The following is a 19825-nucleotide window of genomic DNA, read 5'->3' on the forward strand; positions in this document are numbered from 1 at the left end:
TCAGCAGGCAACTATTTTTTACAGCTGCATTAGAGTGAACTGGGCCAAAATACAAAAAAAGTTAAACATTCAATCAATGTGATGGATATATTATTTGAAGATGTATGTGTCATGTAATGATACAAATAGTTATTTTAAAGTATATACCTCCTGTAAAGTATGTAAGTTTACAGTGACATTACATACCATTACTTTACATACAGTACATTTAAATTAAGATGTGAATATTTTCTTGAAATTTTCTAGAAATAAAAAATACATAACAACAAAAGACAATACTTTATTTAACCTTTTCTGACAAGAAGTGTGCGCTACAAACGAGCATTTTTGACGATCATTTCTGTCCAGTCCGCTCGTTTTATCGCATTTAACCACAGCTGTCGTCTGTTTTTTTGTCTGGAGGTGGCAGCAGGTATGCTTTAAAATGTAAAATTGGAGCTTCTACTACATCGATTCTGGGACCCAACATCACAATAAGATGATATTTTAAGCTCCTTATGTAACGGAATCTGCACTGGTTTGAATTGGCCGCCTCCAGTTTCCCCTTTGTTTTGCCTCCAGCTAGTGCGGTGACGTAAATGTGACGTCAGCCCTAAAAGGGTCTATTGGAGTTATATTAAAAATTATCCTGGCTCCTCCAAGCCTTTCAATGGGGGTAAGTGGGTGCTTTTTGTCAACAGTCCAGAAGACGTGAAATAAAGTGCGTGTATCCGCAATAAAACGTGCCTCACGTGGCTCTGGGGGGTGAATAAAGGCCTCCTATTGCGAATCCATGCGTTTTTGTAAGAAACATATACATATTTCAAACTTAATAAACACTTTTTTCTCACTTCCGCTGACTGTCATACTTGCAAGCCGTTCCGGCGGATGACGTAGGACGTATCGTGCACACGCCTCTGAGATATGATAGTCTCACGAGTTTGTTTACAGGACCAAAGGAAGAAAAGTTTCCTTACTTTAGCAAAGGAAAACCAGTCTCCTCTTGGCTTATATATCGAAATCCTCCAATATTTTTCTTTACAAATCCTCGTTTTGTGCTTCTAATTCGTGACAGGCATTTTGTTCTGTTCTCTCTCCGCATTCGTCACTAATCATGCAACGCTGACATCCTATGTCATCCGCCGGAACGGCTTTCACGTACGACAATCAGCAGAAGTGAGAAAAAAGTGTTTATTACGTTTGAAATATGGATATTTATCGTACAAATATGCATGGATTCGGTACAGGAGGCCTTTATTCACCCCCCGGAGCCATGTGAGGCATGTTTTATTACAGATGCACGCTCTTTATTTCACGTCTTCTGGACTGTTGACAAAAAGCACCCGCTTACCCCCATTGTAAGGCTTGGAGAGGGGCCAAGACAATTTTTAATATAACTACGATTGAATTCGTCTGAAAGAAGAAAGTCATATACATCTAGGATGCTTTGAGGGTGAGTAAAACACTTATATACACTCACATAATTTCTGGGTGAACTAACACTTTAAAATAAGACAGATATTATAAAAAAAATACAAGCACACATTGTATATGTAAGAAGTTAATTATGGAGCGCCATATGAACATAATATTATGTTATTGGACCTGCTTTCTTTACTCTGTGTAATTGAGCTGATATACAGTCAGCTTCTTTGGCAATGAATGTTTGTGGCTTACCCTCCTTGTAAAGAATGTCAGTGATTGTCTTCTGGACACCTGTCAGATCAGCAGTCTTCCCCATGATTGTGTAGCCTAGTGAACCAAACTGAGAGACCATTTTGAAGGCTCAGGAAACCTTTGCAGGTGTTTTGAGTTGATTAGCTGATTGGCATGTCACCATATTCTAATTTGTTAAGATAGTGAATTGGTGGGTTTTTGTTAAATGTGAGCCAAAATCATCACGAGTTTCACAATTTGAGTTGAATTACTGAAATAAATTAACTTTTCCACGACATTCTAATTTATTAAGATGCACCTGTATATGCCCGTTTTGGCCACTTAAAAAAAAAAAGTAATTGCGACTTTTTTTTATCTCACAGTTCTGGCTTTTTCCCACAATTGTGAGTTTACATCTTGCAGTTCTGACTTTTTTCTCAGGATTGTGAGGTATAACGTCAAAATGGCAAGATATAACCTCGCAGTTCTGAGAAATAAACTTAGAATTGTGATATAAACTCTCAGTTCTGACTTTTTTTCTCAGAATTACGTGATATGAACTTGCAATTGCAAGAAAAACTCAGAATTGCAGTTCTAGGAAATAAAGTCGCAATTCTGAGACAAAATCAAAATTGCGAGATAAACTTTTTTTCTCACAATTGCGAGTTTGTATCTCACAATTGTGACTTTTTTTCTCTTAATTGCAATTGCGAGTTCAGTCAGAATTGTGAGATATAAACTCGCAATTCTGAGAACATCAGTCTTTTTTCCCCTCAGAACTGGACTTTATAACTCGCAATTGTGAGAAAAAAAGTCAGAATTTTGAATTTCTCGCGGTTGCGAGTTTATATCCCACTATTCTGTATATAACTAGCAATTGCGAGTTTGTCATGCAATTCTGAGAAAATTTCATATCGCAATTCTGAGGAAAAAAGTCCGAATAGCGAGATCTAAACTGTGTTTATGTAGTATGTTGGACTAGTTTAAGTGTTTATGTAGTTAATAAAACCTTACTTGTATCACACTTGACGTGTTCATTGTTTGCTCATAACCGGAGTCACTAATCATGCAGATTTACGCTACAAGCTTTTGTAGAATTGTACAGTAAGAAAGTTATTTCCCTTAACCAGGAAATTAACGTTCTTAGAATTGACAAGACAGTTGACCCTGAGAGGTCAGCTAAATATCTACAGCGGATCTAAAATATTCATAATTAATCATAACTAGTTATGGTTAATTATTCATATTTCCCATGAGCTGATTCGCTACAATTGCTACGAAAAATTCAGTATAGTGAGATAAGTCGCAATGGACCTTTTTCACATTTCTGTGTTTCTCAGCAGCGGAAGCCATCATAGTTGGGTTAACTTGAAGAGCAGTGAATGAGAGAGTACCACAAATATATTTTTTGCACCCCCATTTGCTCAAATAGCAAAAGAAAAACTCTATGATAGTGTTTTCATGACTTTCAATAAAAGGAAAAAAATTGAGAGAGACTGATAACGGCAGTCAGAAGAGAGAACCATGTCAAATTTACCATCCCTCCCATAGACACTGCATTAGAAACACCCATGCATTAGCGTAAACTAGGTTTTTTTTTTGTAATTTGATGCAAAGGTATTATAATACAAAGAATAGTGTTATAAATGTACATACATTTTTTTTTAAATACAAATAACGCGTCATCACATTCTTGTGAAAAGGGTGCATTACCTTTTTTTTTTTTTTTATTCAGTGGTGGAAATGGTCTTCTATAGATATATGTTCAAAATGAGTATGTTCAGCATAAAATATATCTGAAATGTAGATAAATCAAACAATTTTGTATTACTGATTACTATAAAAAATTTAGCAGACAAAGTTGTCATTGATGTTGTTCTCAACATAACCAAACGTCAGACAGGCATATCACTTTTATCCACACTACAGAGCTTTTATTTTATGTTACGGAGTATTGAATGACTGTGGAATCTGAGTAAGAACAGGATCAGTGCCAGCAGGAGCAGTCAGAACAAGTGAACATAATCTGGGAGCATCTAGTTTTGTCTGTCCAGTAGAGACATTCATCAATGAGATGGATGGTAGCTGCTGGTCTCATTTCTTTCTAGGCTTTCACTCTACTGTAATTGGCCTGTCCTGGCAGCAGGGCACCATGCTAAGGTTTCCCAGCTAGATGACCATTACTTTGGCATAGTGAACGAGCCTGGCCTGAGTCCTGGATGACTTGTGTAACTAGAGCTCATTGATTGTGATGAGCTGATAACATTTTCATCGACGGCCGTGCCTGGTGGACACTTGCCAGCGTGACCTGAAAAGACTTGTTCTCATACCAAGCAGAAAGATCATAATACAAACACAAATGCTCTCTATGATGCTAGTGGGTGTTTCTGGATGCTCATGGCCTATTGGTTTACTCTTCACACAGGCCCTGCCTTTGGGCACCACCAAGAGGTCAGGTTTCCAGCACGGTACCAATGAGAACCCAGTAGGCCTGGAGATACCTCAGTGCTTCCTCAGCAGCTCCCCAGATAGCAGGATCTCACGTCAGACTTCCCCCGTCCCAACAACCCTTATCAATGGGCCACTAAACAAAGTATAACATCCTACATTTATTGAGAGGCTTTTAGTGTTGAGTTCTGTTTTGAGTTGAGTGCTCATTGAGTTTTTTATCCCCAGACATCCTTCATCCAGCAGTCCCCAGTTTTCAACCATACGCACAAGAACAGAGAACCACCCCGCTATGAGGAGGCCGTCAAACAGACCCGCAGCCTACAGAATGCCGCCGTCTCAGAGGTGATGACTTTTTGTTTCCTATATATCTATGCATGCTCGTACAAATTCTGGGTTGAATAGTGGGTTGTTTCAGCAGTTGTCAATTTTTACCTCATCCAAAAATTAGAAACACAAAATTAGATCTTAAGCAACGAGCCTCTGTTTTTCATACATGGAATGGGGATGGTGATCTATACTACCAATCTCCAAAACAGAAAAAAATGCACCAATTATGTGCAGTATTCCATGTGACTCGAGCACAATAGGTCAGTCCATCTCAAGTGGTTGCTTGACCATTTTTAACCCGTTCACACAATATGCTTAAAATATTCCAACTAAGTCATTAATTTAGATTGCAACGGGTAGAATCAGAGTCTGACAGATTTACAAAAGGTAAATTCATCCAGTTCTCTTGAAAGAAATGAAAGTAAGTGGCCGGTGAACTGGGAGAAGAATAAACTTTAGTTACCTACACAATGATATAATTCAAATGTGTCAAATTACAGCAAATTACAGTTAATTATGTTTAAGGTTTTTTTAGTACTTGTGTGTATTTTAATGTCAAACCTAAAATAAACATGGTTGAAAACACTGAACAGTTATGATAATATGACAAGCGCCAAGCAAGTTTCTGATAGTCAGAGCGCCAAAGCATATTTGAATTTAGCAGTTTATCACAATGTGCTGGATGGACTAATCAAAATGGTGTGATCCTACATGTCAAAGGGTTAAATTTTTGTTTTTAGTGATTACCTCTATATTGTTTCAAAACATTTAGCATATTCTTGTTCCTTAGACTTCGAATTTTGCTCGAAGTTCCACTTTTAAGGTCAGTTTACAATAGAAAAGGGTTTGATTTTCAGTCCTAAACCTTCTTCAGGGGGTACCGATGTGCAGTGCTGCTTGAAAGTTTGTGAACCCTTTAGAATTTTCTATATTTCTGCATAAATATGACCCAAAACATAATTAGATTTTCACACAAATCCTGAAATCAAACAAAGGAAACAAAAATATATACTATTTCATTTATTTATTGAGAAAAATGATCCGGTGTTAAATATTTGTGAGTGGCAAAAGTATATGAATCTTTGCTTTCAGTATCTGGTGTGACCCCGTTTTGCAGCAATAACTGCAAGTAACGTTTATTGTAACTGCTGATCAGTCCTGCACAACGGCTTGTAGGAATTTTAGCCCATTCCACAGTACAGAACCACTTCAACTCTGTGATGTTGGTGGGTTTCCTCCTGTGAACTGCTTGCTTCAGGTCCTTCCACAAAATTTCAATTGGATTAAGGTCCGGAATATTACTCAGTCATTCCAAAACATTAACTTTGTTCTTCTTTAACCATTCTTTGGTAGAACAACTAGTGTGCTTGGGGTCGTTGTCTTGCTTCATGACCCACTTGACCTGCCCACTCCCGCAAGGTTATATTCCACACCCACCCACTCCTGCTATATATTCACTCTTTGTTCACCCGCTGTCCGCTTAGAATAATTTTCTTCCCGACCCGACCGTTCCCACTAAAGTTAGATCTCGTTTCCAGAATCTCACATTTAAATTTCCGCTACTGAAAGAAAGAGATAGGCTGGCAAATAAATGTGTAGTCTGCACAAAATTGTATGTTATTTTATTAATCTTGTCAAGAGTCTTGAATTTATTGACTTTGACTTGAATTTATATGAATTATCTTAAGACACAAAATTAGTTTAATATGTTATGCAACACAGTTGGAAAAAAAGTGTCAGAGAAAATAAAAATGTTTTACAAAAATTGTATTTCTTATTTTTATTCGACTTGTCAGGATACAATTTGTTTAACATTGACAACACAATAGGGAAAAGGTGCTGCAGAGAGGGAAAAAATACAAATGTAGGTTGTACAAAAATAGCCTATTAGCTATTTTTATTCATCTTGTCAAAATACAAAATTCGTTTGACATTTTTCTGTTAACAGTAGGAAAAGTGTTGCAGAGAAAAATAAATAAATACGACATCTTTAATTTAAAATTATAGGCTAAGCAAAATATAAACAAAACCGAGTTGAACGTCCTTCAAAGACAGCGCATCCACACTTTGCTCCATCCTTATTATGCTCTGTCACTCATGGACAACCTGCCTGTTCTGTCTGAGGGCCGTATATTTATCACAGGTACAGCCTGCTCTGAGCATCGTTATGCACATGCTGCGCACAGACCACGCAAATAAAACGCGTGACGTTTAAAGCATGCGTGCAGCGTGTGCATATCAGTCCTGAGCGCAAGCTGTGTACCGGTGGTCAATAAGAATAAAGCGCAGATATGCTGTTCTAAATGGACGTCGGGAACGGGATATTGTTAGACCGCCCGCTCCCGTTCAAAGCAGTCCTGTACCAGGTGTTTTCTTTCTCCAAACATAACGCTGCTTATTTAAACCAAAATGTTCTATTTTGGTCTCATCCATCCACAAAACATTTCTCCAGTATTCCACTGGCTTGTCCACATGATCTTTAGCAAACTGCAGATGAGCAGCAATGTTCTTTTTGGAGAGCAGTGACTTTCTTCTTGCGACTCTGCCATGGACACCATGTTTGTTCAGTGTTCTCCTGATGATGGGCTCATAAACATTAACATTAGCCAATGTGAGAAAGGCCTTTAGTTGCTTAGAAGTTAGCCTGTAGTCCTTTGAAACCTAGTGGACTTTTACACGTCTTGCTTTTAGAGTGTTCTTTGTTGGTGGACCACTCCTGGGGAGGGTAACAGTGGTCTTGATTTTCCTCCATTTGTACACAATCTGTCTGACTGTGGATTGGTGGAGTCCAAGCTCTTTAGAGATGTTTTTGTAACCTTTTCTAGCCTGATGAGCAACACCAACTCTTATTCTGAGGTCCTCAGAGATCTCATTTGTTTGTGCCATGACACACTTCCACAAACATGATCAAACTTTGATAGATCCCTGTTCTTTAAATAAAACAGGGTACACACTGACACCTGATAGTCATCTCACTGATTAAAAACACCTCTGAACAGATGGACTCTAATTTCACCTTCAAATTAACAGCTAATCCTAGAGATTCACATACTTTTGCCACTCACAGATATGTAATATTGTATCATTTTCCTGATTAAATAAATGACAAAGAACATATTTTTGTCTCCCTTGTTTGTTTGGGTTCTCTTTGTTCTCTATGTTTTGTGTCATATTTATGCAGAAATATAGAAAATTCTAAAGAGTTCACAAACTTTCAAGGGGCACTGTAAGTATAATGTGCATGCAGAACAATTCAAGTTTGAGACTTATCTTTTGTGTATGTGTGTGTGTGTGTGTGTTTGTGTCTGTGGAGGTGAGAATTTGCTTAAAAATACCACAGAATAATTTTTTAAAAATACCACTCATTTTCCTGTTGGTTTATCTCTGGAACCGGATATAAACTTATCTAGACCACAGAGATGGCTGCTTGAGTTAAACTAATAATAAAAAAAGGTTTTATTTTTGGTCTCAGTGTTTTGCAGTTCTAGTACATAAAGGTAACAACTCAAAAAATTAGGAAACAAAAATAGACCACTTAAGATGGACTGACCCTATATTCCAAATCCTCTGATGCCATATGATGACTGAAATTTTATAATAATAATAATTTATATTTATATAGCGCCTTTCCAACACTCAAGGTCACTTTACAAGTCAGGTTTAAGGAACAGAAACAAATAAACATCAATACCAGAAGACAGAACACATACCAAGAGCTGAGAGTAATATACAGAGACCACTTACAAAGTTAGATTAGAGATACAGAGAGAATGTAGATAAACGTCCATAACAGGGTACAAATTACAGACTGAAAACTGAAGAGTAATACTCAGAGAAAAAAAATTTTTTAAGAGGTTTTTGAAGGAGATAAGGGAGAATGCTTGATGGATGTTTTGGGGAAGAGCATTCCACAATCTGGGAGACACAACCCTTAAAGCCCTAGCTCCCATAGTCACCAGATGAAACTTAGGGGTGGCTAACAATCCCTCACTAGAAGATTGTAAGGAGCGGGCAGGAGTAAGTCAGATAAATATGTAGGACCAAGGTTATGGAGAGCTTTATAAGTGAGAAGTAGTATCTTGTAGTTTATGCGCAAGGAAACCGGAAGACAATGAAGGTGAAGGATGGGGGTAATGTGATCGCTCGTTCTTGTGTGAGTAATCAAGTGAGTTGCAAAGTTTTTAACATATTGTAGTCGTTTGATATTATTAGCTGACAGGCCATAAAGAAGTGAATTACAGTAATCTAGTTGAGATGTGACGAAGGCATGTGTAACAGTTTCAGCATCCTGATGACTGAGAGAGGATCGAATACGAGAGATATTACTTGGGTGGAAAAAAGCTGTCTTTACTACTTTACCAATGTGATCATTGAATGAAAGAGTGGAATCAATGAGAACACCAAGATTGGAAACTTAAGTGGAGGGCATAATCAGATCACCATCCAGATCCATCAGTTGACCAGAAAGCTTAGATACAACAGCTTTAGAACCAATCAATTTTACAATTTAAGGTAATTTGCCTCCAGCCAAAGCTTGAGTTCCTTGATGCAATTTGTTAATGCAGGCAGAGGAAACACTGAGGTGGAAGGTGTGTTAAAATAAATTTGGATATCATCTGCGTAACAGTGGAAGTTAAACCCATAGCGTTTGATTATTTGTCCAATTGGTAGCATATTCTGTAAATGGTAAAGAGGAGAGGGCCCAAAACAGAACCTTGAGGTACACCAGAACTAATGGATTTGGTAGATGGTTTGTGTTTCTGGTATATAACAAATTGTTGCCTCCCGGTCAAATAGGAGGAAAACCATTCAAGGGATGTGCCAGTACTTCCAATTGCAGAAAGCCGTGAGAGGAGTATCTCATGACAAACAGGGTCAAAAGCAGAGCTGAGGTCTAACAGAAGGAGAGTGCTGAGAGCACCAGAATCAGAAGCTAAGAGAAGATCGTTAAAAACCTTAACCAGGGCTGTTTCAGTACTGTGTAATGGACGAAAGCCAGACTGTAAGGGCTCATAGAGGGTGTGTGCTGTTAAGAAGGCCTGTAACTGGGAGGCTAGTATCTAAGAGAGAAAAGATAAGTTCGAAAAAGCTACTTGGGGAAGACCATGCATTTTAATAACTGGAGTGACAGCAGCAATCTTAAGCTTTGATGGTACAGTTCCAGATGACATTGACATATTAATGAAGTGAGTGATGGGTAGTGACAAAGCAGGCAAGCAATTCTTCATTAAAGAGGTAGGTGCAGGATCAAGAAGACTAGTAGAGGAATTAGACAGCCTGATTATCTCATCAACCACTGTGGGGACAATAGAGTCAAAACTAGAGAAGCTATGAGCATGGCATAATGAGAGAAGTTCAGTAGTGGGAACTGAGGTAGGGTGTAGACAGGTATGAGATGTTTTACTCTGAAAAAAGTTCAGGAAAGCATCACACATTTGATCAGAGCCCTCTAGAGACTGTGCGGGAGGCTGAGTTAACTTTTTAATCGTAGTAAATAATGTTCTAGGCCTGTTTTTGGACTTATTAATGAAAGTAGAGAAATAAGATGATCAAGCTGCATTATGAGCATTCCTGTACTGCTTAATGTGTTCAGTATACTGTATATCAAGGAGTGAACAATAAGGCCAGTTTTCTTATTTTAATCGTAGTAAATAATGTTCTAGGCCTGTTTTTGGACTTATTAATAAAAGTAGAGAAATAAGATGATCGAGCCGCATTAAGAGCGTTCCTGTACTGCTTAATGTGTTGTTCAGGAGTGAACAATAAGGCCAGTTTTCTTATAAAGCCTTTCCAGCCAGTGGCCCTTGGTTTTCATTGCCCTAAGCTCAGTGTTGAACCAAGGAGAAGTGTGCGAGGAAGGGTCCTGTCTAGAATTTAAGGGAGCAAAATGATTCAAAATAATAGAAATACTTTTATCATAGACATTAAGAATGTCTTCAGCACTGGAAAGACTGCAGCAGTCAGAGAGGGGGGAATCACTGAGTGCAGCAGAAAATGACAGAGGATCAACCAACTTCCATGCACAATAATCAATCAAGGATTTAACAACAGGTTTTGGAATGTAAAAATTACAAGAAAATTCAATCAGCTCTCGGCCCCGCCCCCACTCGTCACAAGGTCAAACGACGCAACTGCGCAGGTGTGTAAAAAAAACTCCATTTGAATGAAAAACAGCAAGGATAGCAAAAAAACACAAGAGGCCATCAGTCTCACGGCCAAACCAGATTTATTTGAGAAAAATGTAAAAGTGATGAGAAAGTGGAAAGTGGAGACTCACTCCACCGACACTGTCAAGCGGTACAAACACACCATCGTTCCGGGGAGAGGGCTCGCTGGAGTGTAAGGCGTGTGGCAAAGTTAACATCCAAAAGAGGACAGTTCAAAAGTTTGATAATAAATCCAGTCCGGAGATCGATAAGTGAAGATGGAAATGTTTACAAAAAACAAAAAGTAGACGAACCAAACGATTTCACGACAAAAACAGACAAAGAGAAAGCAAAGGCCGAAGAGAAGCGGCTGCCAAGTTGCGCACTGCGTACTCTCAACGGAAAAGGCCGTTAAGTTATTACATACTTACATAGTACATACTTATCAGATAAAAACAGACAAAAATATCTATACTGGTCTCATAGTATTATCTCCAATTCCCCCATGAAAAAGAAAAATGAAATACTTGATAGTTCAATATCAATATTTCAATATACAATAAATGCACTCCGACACCTGTCACAAAAAATTCAGTATACAATATCACTATTTTATTGTATGACATTTTTTGTTTTCTCCAAAGAATTCGGTAAACGATTTTTTTAAAGGTGCTATATAAATACTTTTTATTTCATGAGAACTGTCTCTTTGTTTGCAGTTAACCAGAGGTAGTCCTTGTCCATTGTTAAATGCTGTGATGACTGTAGTAATTTTAGTTAGTTTAGTTGACTAATTATTGCTTCTTCTCATTTGCCTTTTCTTCAGTGCTGTCCTTGTACTGAAAAGTAATTTAAATTTTTTGTCTGTTTGTAGATTCCCACAGCAACGAGTCAACAGATGGATGATCTCTTTGACATTTTAATAGAAAGTGGAGGTGAGTTTGTCATTTTGTTGCACACTACAATAGTTCATTTGTCAACTCAAACTATAAATTAAAATACAGATGTTTATTTTCACACTTGATAATCATGAGTGTCTGTGTGGAGGCTGAGAATGTCAGGCTCATCCTTGCTACATTTCCCAGAATCCCCTTTTCCAGTGCTGCCTGCGGTAACAGCCTGGCATCTGCTAAATTCAGTGGCAAATACACTACCGTTCAAAAGTTTACCGTCAGTAATCTATTTAACTTTTTTTAAACTAAAATGTTAACTTTTTAATTTCTTGTGCCACCCCCTGTTATTTTCTGCAGAGATCACTCCCTTTAGTCAACAGGACCCATCTGTGCCTAAGATGATGCCTGTCACGGTCAGCATCACCACCCTGCCTATCAGCACCGCCCTGTCCCGTCCACCCGCCCAGGTGCAGATGGCACCCCCGCCGACGCTCATGGTGGAGCCCATGCCCAGCCTGGCCTCCCTGGTCTCCGACAACCAGTTGGAGGCTCTGCTAGAGGGCACGCTGGTTGGGGACATAGAGCCGGAGCAGAGGACTTTGGGCCTGCTGGAGGAGCTTCAAAGCCAGATACTGGAGCAGCCAAACTCCCCAATGGACACTTCAGAGCTGGGTTTCACCGTCCCGCCTGCACCTTCCTCCTCCGCCCTGTCCTTTAGTCTCCAAGACACTGGCCTGGACAACATGGAGTGGCTGGACATCACTATGCCTGGGCCCATCGGCGGACTCAATCCATTGGGCATCACCTCTGAATTCCTGGATGCTCATGATCTGCAGCTGCACTGGGACTGACAGGAATCACTTCAACAAGCCGTCTGTCTGTGGGGGAAGTAGGGATCGTCTGTGTGGTGGTGGTTCGCGTCTGGCAGCTTTATGTGACTAGACTTCACTTATGCTGGTTCTAATCACCATCTGTTCTCATTCACCTTTTGATCAGAAAAGACACAAGAGCCTTGTGGGTAATGCTGGCTAGGGCTCTCTTTGCTGTGCCATTCTGAGAGGGAGCTGCAGATTGAATTCTGCTGTATTGCTATTTTGGGTTTTTTATTCATGTGCCATTGACATCAGATTGGTTGCAGTCAGGCTATAAATATCCTCACAGCTAGTTTTAAAGAAGGGTAAGCTGTCGGTTCCAAATGATGTGGCATCACAGTAGAGTTCACTTTGTTTGCAAAATTGAAAATTGAGCCTTGAGCATTAGCGCTTCTGTCCGTGATCATGAGTGTCTGTGTGGAGGATGAGAATGTCAGACTCAACCTGGCAGTCAAGTCATGTTTCCCAGAATTCCCTTTTTCAGCACTGACTACAGCCTGGTGTCTGCAAGATTCAGTGGCAAATACACTACCATTCAAAATTTTGGGGTCAGTAAGATTTTTTATAACAGAAATTGAGTGTTATTTAGCAAAGATCTAATTATTTGATCAAAAGTGACACATATAATGTTACAAACGATGTTTATATGTTTCTATTCATCCTAAAATATTAATAATATGAAGAAAAAAAATCTAAATTTCCATAAAATATTAAGCAGCACATTTCTGAAGAATCATGTGACACTGAAGACTGGAGTAATGGCGGCTGAAAATTCAGCTTGGGAATAAATTGCATTTTAAAATAGAAAACAGTTATTTTATATTGCAGAAATGTTTCACAATTTTACTTTTTACTATATATTTTTTTTGATTACCTAAATGTACATAATGCCTAGTGAGCATAAAAGACTACTAATAATAACCTTACCGACTCTAAACTTTTAAATGGTAGTATAGTTTGATGGAGAAGATCTAATTAGCATATCACTTATCAACTTTTTAGCAAATCTGCCTTTTTATGATATTGTTTGACTCCTTGACCAGAGGAATTGATTGATGTTTTAGGAAGTGGCTGCAACTGCAAATTTCTTGTAAACGTAAACGGCTGATCTTAGATGAGGTTGCAAAGAGCATTTGGTTTGATTTGCATCTGAGAATTGCAGACATGTACATTTTTTAAATCCTGGACACGTGGAAAATTTGTCTCAGTTCATTTGTCATCAATCAGCTCTCAATTTCAGCCAAAAACATCCCAACAGGCGATCAGTTCAACTATACCATTGTGAAATGGTCTCAAATGAATCTATGAAATTTTATGTAAATAATCTATGAGAACAAATATTTGTATAAAAAAAAGAAAAGCAAAAAGAAAAACAATTTTGTCTGACTCATTGGACGTCCGACCCCTTGTCTGTGTGTATGTGAATTGTGAATCAGTGTCTGTGTGTGATTGTTCGTCACTTCAGTAGAATGTTGTGTTTGACTGCATCATACTGTAAGGAAGTTCCAGTTTTTCCCCCACATTTTTCTCAGTTCGGTTCGCACAGTGGTTGCTATATTTTAAGTTCTTATTTGCATAATTTTAATGCCATGGAAAAAAGCTCTGTCAGAGATGCTGCTTTTAGAACAAGATTATGTAAATGAAGCCACCAGAAGTTACAGCTGCCTCTAAATACAGTGATCTCAAACAGTACTATATATTACGTATGAACACAGGGCATCTTTGTACCGTTTATTCCTTCAGTAAATTACATTTTGAAAATGCAAAACTCCCTGTGGTTTCAGAAGCAAACTGGACAGTTGAAGTGGTAACTGATGACTTTACTGCATGTTAAATGTCACTGGCAGCTTAATAATTCGTTTGTTGAGGGAATCAGAGAACAAATGAATCCAGATTTGTCTGCTTTCGTTGTTCTGACATTTTTTAACAGGCCTGTTTTGTCAGGTTCCTATACTAAATGTTTGCGTGCGAGTGCATGTGTTCGTATGGCTGAGTGTCTCTGTCTGTTTTCCTGCATTTATGTTTGAAATTGCTACAGACCATACAAATGAAATATCTGTGTAAATGAACAACATATATATATATTTGCAAATATCTTGGCAGCATGTGAATAATCAAATTGATGTGATGTCTTTCAGAGAAACATCCTTTTGTTGCTTTTCCTTCTGTTTAGCCCTTTCTGTGCTTTTTTTCATGATTTAATGTTGTCAACCACCTCGTGAATAATATATATTTATATATTCTGCTCTGACGGGACACCTTTCCATTCAGCGAGGCAATAACCACTGACCACTGGCTTTGAACTCAAGTCTTTCAGATTTTTGTTTGATCCAAAGGGACATACATTATTTGTACAAGATGTACAGCACTTTCCTGCTGCAGTGATGAACTGCTCGTCACAGTTAGATCAACCACACAGCGTCAAAGCACCTTTACAGATGAGCTTTTATTAAAGAGAACCTTTATCAGCTTTTTGTGCGTCAGTGTTACGTGTGTCTCGTCCGCTCACAAGTCCAATGATTAACTTTGCTCATCGGCTCTGTTTAAGGCATTGTACTGTTCGCTCTGCATACTGTTCAAATTCTGGCCTCTCCAGGAAAGAAAAATGCCAATTACTAGTTTTAACTAGTAGAATCTATCACTGCTATGTGTAGCTTTGGGGACAAATTTAGTCCAGTAAGGAATAATGCATGTGTCTGACTGTTCAGAGCAGTTTTTGGCATTACTGACTGCTGTTATAATGCAGCCTGTATTGTTACCTTTGCTAACATTGGTAACAACACTTTTTGGAAATGAAAGTACAAATGTGTAACAGGACTAACAGCACTTTTTGGTAAAGAAAGTGTTACACTTTATATTAAGTAAACAATTCCTGTGGATTTACCATGTAATTACTCTGATGTTACACCGCAGCGGCCAGTAAGTTAGGCTTTACATATAAATTGTGGTTGGTGTCCAGAATGTTACACTTTATATTAAGTGGACAGTTCCTGAGGAGTTACCATGTAAGTACACTGGTATTACAGTGGTGCACCAACTCCACCAACTTGAGATCCAACTCCTCCCACTTTACATATCCCTAAACCTATCCATTTCCACCCCTGGATCAAATTGTTCCAATTACTCTTATACATATTGTGGTTACAAAATGTAGTTATATATGTCCTGTTACACTTTTGTACTTATACAAACCATTCGGAGGGTTGTTACATGTGTGTAGTTACAGAAATATTACCGCTCTAGATACTATGTACCAATGTGTACTTAACACTGTGGTTACATACTACGTACACATCTAGTTACTCTGTAAGTACACAGGTATTAGGACCACTTAATATAACGTGGGACCACTGTGGTAGTGTATGTTTGCTTGAATAAATGCAGCCTTGGTGAGAATAATAGATTTTCAAAAAAATAAAAAAATACCCCACATTTTTGAATGGTATTGTAGGTGGTTGAGGATTTTTCCGTTGGAGAAAAATGTTAATCTGCATTGAATTTGCATTGAGTCGATATGCAAGTCCCATTCTCTGTTGGAGAGTAAAGCAATAACTTGCATTTTATATACAGTGCTGTATTGTATACAGTATATGCAGGAGATCAGGTATCAGAGCATCACTTCAGTTTTACATCATCTATTTGCATGGGCGCCTATTCTGGCGCCTATTCTAGATTTAGGATTCCTAGCTCCTTGTTTTCAACATCGTCTGCTGGACTCATCTAGATGTCATGCTCTTTATCCAATATTGATGTATATTATGTATCAATGGTGATGACACTGGGCGATACTTAGCCTTTGAACATGCTCCAAAGCAGGAGATCAATCATCATTTGTATGCCATATGTTTTGCACATTGTGTATATATTTTAATGGATGTAATACATATTTTTACACGTTTGGAGCATCCATGAGCTCTATTTTGTGAATAGTTGTGAAGATATGATTATATATACGCCATCACATATCAGTGAAAATTAATGTATTGTGAAAATACTGTTGTAGAGGATGTTTTAGAGTCTCTTAAATATACCAGAGGAATGACATGCAAAACTTGTCTGTTTGTTTATTTTTGTCATAAGAGAGCTGAAACTTGTTTTTATACTCTGAATATTTAATATTATACATATTTTCAAATGGTAACATTCCATATATAATAGAAAGATTCATATACAAAAACAATCCATTGTTTTCATGGTGACATTTGATACAGTATTCTTCCTATAAACAGTTCTCCCGGCTCATTTACATGACTATTACATGAATGCAAACTAGTATTCATAGAATCACAAATGTCACTCAAACTTGGTCATATCAATTTGGATATTGGTTTATTATACTGTTAAATAAGATGTTGCATTGATAAACATCTTTTGTTTCAACAGCTTGGATTGTTATCCAAATCATTGTTACTGTCCACATTGGTCATGACTGCAGCAAATTATTATTTTTTTACTACATATAATATATATGAAAAATAGTACTCATAGTTGTATATATGTAATAGAGTAAGCCTACTATAAGTACTATTCCTCCATTTTGGAGAAACGTACATGTACTGCACTACATTTTAGAAATAGTGAAACGAAGAAATAGAGACCCACTTCAAGATGTGATAGTGATGTTCAGTTGATGAATGAATTCTTTTCAATGAACCGTTTAAATCGGTTCACACTGAATGAGTCATTTGTGAATTCAACTGATCCAAATGCAGGAGTTTACAGCTGTGATGCAGACTGGTCAGAGCGAGCCTAAACCACTGATTTGGTCATGTCTGACTCAAAATGAGCCAGTGGTACATGGTTTGTTTACTTCTACAACCACTAGTGACTATGTTTCTATCACCCTAAAGGCCTATTGGAAATGGCTGATACACTGCTGGACTAGTGGCCACTTGCACAATATTAATGTAGCACATTAGATCCTCTTACTCTTAGTCAATTATTATTTGCTTAACTTGACTATAGTTTAATTCCTTTGTACATGTGGATGTACAAAAATCCAAATGTACATGTGGATGGTTTTTGAGAAAACCATCCCTATCTTTACGAGCGAGTCGTTGAATCATTCACTCGATTTGTATTATAACATTCGCCACATTTCAAAGCCTACATGTGGACTTCCCCAGCACAGAGACAAAATTCCAGGCCTGACCCCTGTGCTCAGCTTTAAGCTCTTCTGGAGGTTTTCACAGTCATGTTATTGCAGATCAATAACTTTATTACTCTTTGCTTCAAATTCTATTTACTGAACATATATCTTTGTGGCAGGATGGACACCTGTGGATGACATCTTTGAAGCGATTCATACAAAAGGGGACCAGGCAACATCCGGCCAGGCACCTGTCCCAGAAACAACAGAAGGACAATGTAAATGTAAACTCAATGCAACATGTACACCTGACCAATAATACAACAGTTCTGGTTCTTGAATCTGATTAGCCGAGTGTATTAATGGAGCGTTTTGTTCAAAGCACTGATGCATTTAGCAACAAATAAAAGGTATAGTTAGCCCAAAATTTTCTAAGCTTGCGTGACTTTCTTTAGTGCGAAATGTGTCCGTTTTTTTTTTTGTTAATTTAAGCCAACTGTCCCCAAAACTGTTTGGATACCCACATTCTTCAAAATATTTTTATTTGTGTTCCACACAAGAAACTCAGATTACAGATTTGGAACGACATGAGGGTGTGTAAATGATTACAAAATATTTGTTTTTGAGAAAACCATCCCTATCTTTACGAGTGAGTCGTTGAATCATGCACTCGATTTGTATTATAACATTATTCTGGAATGTGTTGCTGATAGATGCACAATGTGTAATTAGGTTTCGTCAAACTGTATGTTTTCAGCAATACTCTGGTTAAAATGTAAATTGTTAACTTCTTGTTTACTTTGTTAACTTATTGTTACAACTTTGTATTAAAGCAATATTACACTTGCAATTGTGCTGTTGGTCTGAATATCAGCATGGCTGTGATTACTTGCAATATTTGGAACAACAGCTCATTTGCTTGTGTGCTTATTGATTATTCACTATAGAATACTTACCCTACCACAGATAAGAGACAGCAAAAGAGAAAGGCATTGCTGCCCAGTTTATAGTAGATCTCAGTGCTGACAATCTTCTGGCAAGAAGGGCATTTTACTTTTGCAGGGGACATGGTGACATCGTCCAAGCTTACTACTGTCTCTGGGAAGGCGAAACACATTCATTTTGTTTATTCATTCATCATATATCAGTTCTATGGCAATCTAACCTGGACATTTGTCCATGGTTTTTGCCCAACTTGTCAAGTTGTAAAGATGTGGGAGGACAGAGGAGCCTCTTAAATAAGAAGTTACAGGTCTGTGAGAGCCAGAAATCTTGTTTGTAGGTGACCAAATACTTATTTTACCGAGGACTTTACCAATTAATTCTTTAAAAATCCTACAATGTGATTTTCTGGATTTTTTTTCTCATTTTGTCTCTCATAGTTGAGGTATACCTATGATGAAAATTACAGGCCTCTCTCATCTTTTTAAGTGGGAGAACTTGCACAATTGGTGGCTGACTAAATACTTTTTTGCCCCACTGTATGTAACAAACTGTTATTTTACCTGAGTTGTCCTCTTGCAGAGCAATGGTAGGAGAAATTGTCTCTGTAAATGAAATATGAAGAAATCTTTGGATTTGAGCTTTTCCATTTGATATGAAGAGTATATTATACAAGATAATTAATGTTACGTTTGCAGGCTATCTATATTATTTCACCTGTGTTTTCCTCTTGCAGAGCAGTGATAGGAGAAATAGTTTCTGCAGAAACGGGGAGAATGTAGAGCCCTTGGATTGGAGCTTGAATTGGATCTGTCACAGAAAGTATATCATACAATATAATACAGGATAATTAATGTTTCATTTGCACACTTATGACTGAGAATGTTCCAGAAAAACCACAGTATCACAAAAAATATGATTTTGTGTAGGATTGAGCGGTGCACAACCTTACGCTTTTTGACTTTCTCAGTTTGTGTAAATCCACATGGGGTTCAGAGTATAATATTATAGTATAATATAATTAACGTATAATTTTTCCACATTAATTTCACACTTGTTAAGTACAAATATGTGGTTTTGCTTCATAAGTAGTGTATGTTTTTTTATTTATTTACCCCAAAAGAATGGAAGTGAAATGTGACAACATGCCCCATAGGTGGGGCACGTTGTAACAGACAGCTTAAAATTTTTTCTAATAAAATAATGTTTTTTTTTTTTTAATGAAAAAGAATGTAATTTTGGAGTTTGACAGTGAACACATTGTAACCAGGGCCCCATGCTTGGGACGGCCCTGATCGCAATGCACAGCTATACAGCATAGTTCAAAACAATGTGAGCAAACAGATGAAGAAAGACTTTCAGACATTTAGAAAATCACAACCCTCCCGTCCCTTCACACACAGCTTTCACAGAACACGAGAAATAATAAACGAGCCAAAATGCTTTACATTTCTTAAAGGGGTCATATGA

General features: G+C 37.8%; 1 protein-coding gene and 1 long non-coding RNA gene across 4 annotated transcripts in view; one reads left to right on the forward strand and one right to left on the reverse strand.

The window, feature by feature from the left end:
* LOC107584111 (MKL/myocardin-like protein 2) overlaps positions 1 to 13007 on the forward strand; it is a 36592-nt gene extending 23585 nt beyond the window's left edge. For 2 of the 3 annotated variants that reach the window (XM_016270553.1, XM_016270555.1), the window contains exons 13-16: positions 4061 to 4228; positions 4312 to 4428; positions 11434 to 11494; positions 11810 to 13005. In XM_016270553.1, coding sequence (XP_016126039.1) covers positions 4061 to 4228; positions 4312 to 4428; positions 11434 to 11494; positions 11810 to 12303 — 840 coding nt within the window. In that variant the 3' untranslated portion in view covers positions 12304 to 13005. Of the gene's footprint in view, positions 1 to 4060; positions 4229 to 4311; positions 4429 to 11433; positions 11495 to 11809 lie in introns of all 3 variants that reach the window. The other variant, XM_016270554.1, reaches the window with a different exon arrangement.
* Positions 13008 to 17418: 4411 nt separating this feature from the next.
* Positions 17419 to 19207, reverse strand: LOC107584112 (uncharacterized). The gene is made up of 4 exons (XR_001609107.1): positions 19073 to 19207; positions 18919 to 18960; positions 18370 to 18511; positions 17419 to 17664 (listed from the first exon to the last, which is right to left on the reverse strand). It is a non-coding gene; the product is annotated as an uncharacterized lncRNA (long non-coding RNA).
* Between the last annotated feature and the right edge of the window lie 618 nt (positions 19208 to 19825).

The sequence above is a fragment of the Sinocyclocheilus grahami genome, unplaced genomic scaffold (genome assembly GCF_001515645.1).
Source record: "Sinocyclocheilus grahami isolate Dianchi unplaced genomic scaffold, SAMN03320097.WGS_v1.1 scaffold57.1, whole genome shotgun sequence".
In the NCBI taxonomy this organism is placed as follows: domain Eukaryota; kingdom Metazoa; phylum Chordata; class Actinopteri; order Cypriniformes; family Cyprinidae; genus Sinocyclocheilus; species Sinocyclocheilus grahami.